General features: G+C 38.6%; 1 protein-coding gene across 1 annotated transcript in view; it reads right to left on the bottom strand.

Annotated features, from left to right (window-relative positions):
• Nucleotides 1-58: 58 nt before the first annotated feature.
• The window catches only part of LOC104498497 (semaphorin-3D-like), a gene marked incomplete at its 3' end in the record, with an annotated part of 62,668 nt that continues 55,984 nt past the window's right edge, over nucleotides 59-6,742 (bottom strand). Inside the window, exon 8 of the mRNA XM_010141886.1 lies at nucleotides 59-173. Coding sequence (XP_010140188.1) covers nucleotides 59-173 — 115 coding nt within the window. The remainder of the gene's footprint in view (nucleotides 174-6,742) is intronic.

Here is a 6,742-nt window from a genome sequence, read left to right as displayed (position 1 = left end):
CCCCACCCCCGAAGCAATACTGGTGTCAGAATAGACCATTAAAGGGAAACCAACTTACGCAGCTCATCAAAATGTGTATCTGCTCCTTCAGGACCAGGTATCGAACACACAAGCCTGGCTTTCAGAAAAGTAGTCCACTTGTTTATCAGGCTCCTTTGACCTCCCATATCATTCTAACAAAAATGAAATTAAAAGACATACGTTAAACAAGGAAGAAGAGTTTTAACATATGGTATTTGATGGCAGCACAGTATGCACTGTGATTCTTCAGTCTGATTCCACAGTTTGATCTTATCACCACCACAACAGTCTTTTTTTTTCTTTCGTTTTGTTTTGTTTTCTTCAGATAGTGCAGCACGGCCTTTTTATACCTAGCTCCACTAATCGCTTCTCAACTTGGAGAGTGGGCAATTCAAATTTCCTAATTATACCTCAATCTGTTTGCAAAGTTCTCTCAACAGCTCTACAGCTGGAATGCCATGAAAACATATGTCTATATCATGTGATTTCTTGTTCCCTGAGATGCTAATTTTTGCAATCAGTTGTTCAAAAATTCTTTACAAACCCAATAATATTACAAAACATTTTGGATAGATTTCTCCAAAAAAGAAAGACTATACTCATCCGCTGTTCTTGCAATGTAAATACTTTGCTGTTTGTTTTGTGCACACAGTACAGGGAATGCATTCCAGGGAAAACCAGTCAAATTATTTTAATAACCATTGTTATGGGAACATCAGTCTACCCCCCACAAATGGGATTTTTTCCCCCCTCATTTATTTTACTGTGGGTTTCCAAGATATGAGCACACTTACCCAAATTTCCTTTCAGTGGAGAAAGAAAAAGAATCTATAAAGGGTCACTTGAAGTTTGAATTAACCTTCTGAAGGGTAGGTGTCCTTCTGCTGACTTGGATCAGAGGTCAGCTGACTTGGTCAGAGGGGTGTGAATCTTAAAAGTAAGTTTTAAATCTTAAGAAACTGGAACTAGGATTTTGCTTGGGAATTTACCTCCTTGCATGAGAAATCTAATGAACAACATTTGTCTGTTCCCTTTGGCACCAAATAACAGAACTGTTTAGGTTCCACAATGTTACTTAGTCCCCAATTTTTCTCATACTGAAAACTGTAAAGGCAGTGATATTCCAGTAGGAACCAAGAATTCAAACATTTAAGAGAAATATTATCACCAGCAGTAGTCTCCCAGTTATAGGTTCCGAATTACTCCATGCCTACTTCTTTTCATTTATAAAACTCTAGTGCTTTGGGGATCTGTGCTGTAAATTTAAGCACCACAAATTTGGTCATAAATATTCATCCCGTCTGGGTTCATTAGGAGAAACCACCATTTTTGGTAGTTGGCTTGCAACTCTGAATGTATAGAATCAGCCAGGAGGAAACTCTGGGTAGAGGAAATTACATGGTATTTCCATAGGTTGTATTTGGCCCTTCAGGGCAGTACCATAAACATTACAGTCATTCAGAAAGGTGGTTTTAAGTGCTGAAATTCACTTCACAAGAAGTAGCACTTCTCTGGTAAAGCACTCTAACCATTTTCCCTTTTCAAGTACTTGTGACTTTTAAATAAGTTAGCTCAGTTGGAAAGGATTCATGTTAATCTATCGCCTTGGAACTCCTGTTCTTACAAGAACTGCTACCTCCTCTCTTGATTTCCCGACATCCTGTCAAGCCCAAACCTTTGCATCTATCCAACAGATTTATTACAAAAGCGTCAAAATTAGCAGCCTGAAGCCAATAGGAAAAAGAAGCTTGGCCTGTGTGTGTTCTGTTCAAAGGCACAGCAGATCAACTTTGTGGTGTAATTAAAACCAAACAATTACAAAGATACAACAAAGAATCTTTTAAAAAAGCGAGAAGCGTTAAGCTTTTCCTTCCTCTGGCAATTCGGATTAGCTAAGCAATTATCACGTTGGAGGGCTTCCACTTTGATTTCTGGTGGATGCAGTGCAGCATCGCCGGAGACGAGATGTCTCCAAATGCCTGGCCAGGATCAGAAAATGGGGAGAAAGCAAAAGGTGCTGGGGCTGGAATGGAAAAATCACTCTTGTCTAGCTCCTGCCTCTGTCATCACAGTCACTCAGCTTCTGCAAAAGATGGGGAAATACATACTTGTGTTTTACTACCCTTAAGTCGTGATCCAACACATCATTTTCACAAATCCTGGTTTTAAAAGTATCAGTAGTTCCACTGAGTTCCTAAAGAGTACTGTGAAGCAAATACTCTGTTTAAAGGAAGCAGTCTTAGCAAGTACTATGTGCCTTGAAGTGTGAGATTCCACTGGATTTAAGATGTATCCATATTTCCTCACTCTTGAGCCAGGACACGTTGTTAACCATGCTACTTGAATTCAAGAGACATTAGAAGAGACATTCACTAGGTGTATCTTACATAACCGAATGCCAATAAAACTATATAGTTTATAAAGGAGCAAAGGGAATTGAATGACCAGCCAGCACTCCATGATCTACCATGTCCTTCTGAAGCCAGAGAGTGACAAACTCATGGTGCAGAAATAGAGAGACTGAAAAGACCTTTTACTGATTTAGACAGTTACACGTATAAGATGTTGACATATCCTTCAACATGCGTCTTCCTACTGCCATGGATGAAACAAAATGCACGTTTTATAAGGAGGTTGTTTTCCTTTGTGTTTTTTTTTTTTGTTGTTGTTTTTTTGTTGGGTTTTGTTCATTTACTTTGGTTTTTTTTTTATTAGCAGCCATGCAGTACTTTTCAGATCTTTATGTCATCTCTGTCTTTGCTTTCTTAATACCTGCCCAGGACTCACTGACTGGGAAAGTGCAGGAATTGACTGAAGCCATGGTGATTTTATCCACAGGTAGAATTAGCTCAGCTCAGGTTAAGGAGGTTCAAGACCTATTAATAATACAGGCGTATTTTTGCTGCTGGACTCTCAAATAATAGTTGTCTTATTAAGGTCTGAAAAAATCTCCATTTTTTTAAGAAAGTGCACCCCTTCCCTCCCAACAGTATTTTTCAGTGCATATTAGATCAATCTTTGACAAATCTTGAGGTGCTGGAGAACATGTGATTACTTTCTTTCCTTCAGACCATGTCGGCATTAACTCATTAGCTCTGTGTGTTATCTGCCTCCTCTGTTACAGATTCCTTGCACCATCATGATTATTCTTGGACCATTCATGATTATTGGCCTCCAAGAGGCTGGGCAAAGGACACATTGGCCCAAAATCTTTTTGAGACTGGGTTGCTACAGCACAATCTCTTCTGTGGAAAAGATTATTTAATAATATCAGTCTGCAACGAAACACTGACATTGTCAAATGCTGTGAGCTGGATGTAGAGCATGACATTAATTTACTAAGATGTACAGGCTGAGTAGTCAGTGAATTACCAAAAACAGATGGAAGAGAGAAAATCACCAAAGCAAAGGCCAGTCAATGCACAAGTGAACAAAAAAAGAAAAAAAGGATTCAACACAAAGCTACAGGATCCTAAGACCACTGATGCACTGATTTACATCCATTTTGCCTCAACCCTGTTAGATGTGTGTGGTAAACTGGATGCACTGAAATTATTTTGGACAAGAGATACCAGTGAGGCAGACAAAGAACGCTAAGTATTTCAGGGAGATGAGGCAAGAAGACAAATTTAAGTGCTGAGAGAAGGGGAAGGCAGCATGAGCAAGCTTTTCATTCCAAAAATATGGCTAATCTACTTGTAACAGATGAGCAGCCATGATTATCTGAAATCTTATCTCCCAAAATATCATACTTCTAAGCACAAGGGATTAGCAGTGTTTAATCTAAACTTTGTTACAGAACAGATGAAGGCACTTAGGACTACATATTTCTTTTCGAATATAAATAAAGGTTTAATTAGCACTTACTGCTTTGTAATCTCACAAACTGTAACAAACACAAACACTTCCCCATGAAATACTTTCTATTTAACAGAAAGAAGTACCTGTAAAATCTTGGTTACTGAGTTAGTTAGAGATTTAGATAATCACCAACTAGAAGGCAGGCAGTTCAATCTGTCACCGCTTGAAGAAACATTACCAAAAAAAAAAAACCCCAAACCACCAAACCCACAACAAACCACAGATATTTTATCTAAATAAATGAGAAAATAATCTAATATGTTTTTAATAAATCAGACAGACTTTTATTCTATAGAAATCCTAAAGTGTAAACCCTTTTCAATGAGCTGGTTCTAAAAAATAATATGTTAGAGTGAAAAATTTGGTTTATACAAAACTACATAAAGAATTCAAATACCTGACACACAACTTCATTAAGCGCAGGTAAGCGTATGGCTTTCTGACATCCAGGAAGAATGCTGTTTAAATCTCACAATGTAAAATTCATGAAGCAAATTAAGATCATATCACACGTCTTTCTTCCATGGAGACTTCCATGGAAATCTCAGGTTTCTGATCAGCAATTTATGTATAACTGAGCAAAGAACAGGTTTTTCAAACCCTCCAGTTAAGATAAGTTTATGAAGAAAATGAAAAAACATCAGGAAAAAATCTTGCTCTATGAACAAGTGATTTAAAAATCAACTTATATTAAAGACTTTCTGTTGATTACCTGTTCTGTTGTATCTTATATATTATATACGTGTAGCTTCATTAAACTGCACAAATGTTAGTTTTGAAATCCAGTAGGCAGGAAAACAGATGGCAACAAAGCTACAGAACATCTGCATCTTTGGGGCTTTAAATCACTTATTTGCTTGTAAGTAACAGTGACAAATTGAACAGTAGAACAAAAAGTGCAGTCTTCTGAAAATCAATCAACATCAAAGATGTCAAACACTCTGATTCATAAAACTGTAAAGACAGTATTTATCCTGAATAGCCTCTTAAAAAAAAAAAAAAAAAAAAAAGACAATGAACGGAATTTGTAGAAGCAGGTTATTAATTAGAGCCAGTGGCAAGATGTGCAGAAATACCATCCAGAGTGAATTCCTGGCCTGAATAAAAGGCAGTGCTGGAGAGCAGAGGGGGAAAGCGCTGAAACTGCGAAAAGCCCTGGAGCCCTGCTCTTGTGTGAAGCCTAGCTACATCACAAAGCCACCAGAAACAAACGGCACCCCCTGCAGCAAAGAAGGATATAATGAAAAAAAAAACCAAACCTCTAGTGGGCTTTATAATTGGAGAAATAGCCAATAACCTTCTTTGGACTTCTGTCTTCAAATTCACAGTACTTGTTTAATTATTTAATTTTATTTTGCATATTCTGGCCCTACCCAACTCTGATAGGTACCGACCTAACACAGGAAAGTAAGATATCTTCCTTCAGGAACTCAGGTTCCAAATTGCTTGCCCAAACTGCAGCTAGATCACATGAAAGATTCCTCCCATGATTTCAACAGGCTATGGGTCAGATCCAAAAGCACCAAGCAACACATGAAATGTGACTTGAGAGAAAATTATATAAAAAAAACCCTTTCAGTATAAACAAGAGAAAGGAGTACATGTGATTTTAGATCTTTGACTGCTCTGCTGTGAACACCTCGATTAAATTTGGGAAAGTACCGCATACTTACTCACAGCCACATCCCTTACCAAGACTAGCCTGGCAGAATGATGTGATTTCTCAGCCTACGGACTGTGCCTTGCAAGGTCTCTACCACTGCAACAGCATTTGCGTATCATGATGAAAATAAGGGTGCAAATACACACAAAACCCTGATAGGAACTGTGCAGAGTTGCCCAAAACCTCAGCAAGAAAGCCTGGAGTAAATTCAGCCCTTCTGATTTCCAGGGTAATGCATCAGTCTTGTATTCTACAGTGCTCCTCAGACCATCAGAGCGCAGGCTGAGTGCCCTTTATCTCCTCCAAAAGTATAAACAACAGTTTCTCTAGATTTGTGTGTCTTGGACAATAAGCATTCCCCTAGACAAACCTGTTTTCTCAAGAATCCTGCAATCATTGTTCATATCTTTCTTGAGAGCTCTATACCATCACAACTTGAAACAGAAAACTCATAGTCCAGAGCACAGCTAGTGCAAAACTCCAAGCTGCATTTTGGTCCCTGTCATTTCTGAACACTTTTTTGAAATCATTGTCCTTCGCAGCCCAGAACATAATGCACAGCTTGTCCTGGCTCCCTGCTTGTTTTCCTGAGAAAAATCCTGAGACAGATCCATCATGTTAGGCACTAAGATTAAAGGGTCCTCATCATTAGTGAAGTATATTTACTCATCTCATAACCTCTCACTGGTCTGTACTAGTTGGTTTCACTCCCTTGCTATAAACCACACTACCTTTTCCAAAAGCAGTGAGAAAGGTTAAATAGTATCTTCTACAGACTAAGATTATAAACTTTGGATTAAATTGTTTGTTGAGTTCTGCACACAGCCAAAATTGATTGCACAACGGGGGTCAAATATCGATCTCAAAAACAAAACAGAAAAGTTAAACGTTTGTCTCAAGCCATACCCTTGTTTATCTAAACGGCAGGTTTTAGGCAAGACGGGCACACGTATCTATAGCTACGAGCATGCAGGAGTGCTGTGATTAGCATCGAGCCTGCTTTTGGTTTCCTTGGCTGAAATGAATAAATGCCCAGCAGGATGAAACTAGGGAAGCCTTCAGCATGAAACCAGAATGAAGCTCAAGTAGCTGAATATATGGCAAGATGACTCCATGTCACTGGAAAGCTGAAATGAGACCTGTGGTAAGGATGCCACTCTGGACATTCATATAGTTCTAGGCATTCAGATTACGGGA

Source organism: Buceros rhinoceros, unplaced genomic scaffold, assembly GCF_000710305.1.
Source record: "Buceros rhinoceros silvestris isolate BGI_N320 unplaced genomic scaffold, ASM71030v1 scaffold3998, whole genome shotgun sequence".
Classification (NCBI taxonomy): domain Eukaryota; kingdom Metazoa; phylum Chordata; class Aves; order Bucerotiformes; family Bucerotidae; genus Buceros; species Buceros rhinoceros.
Note: the sequence above shows the minus strand (reverse complement) of the source record. Positions and strands in the feature narration are given on the sequence as shown.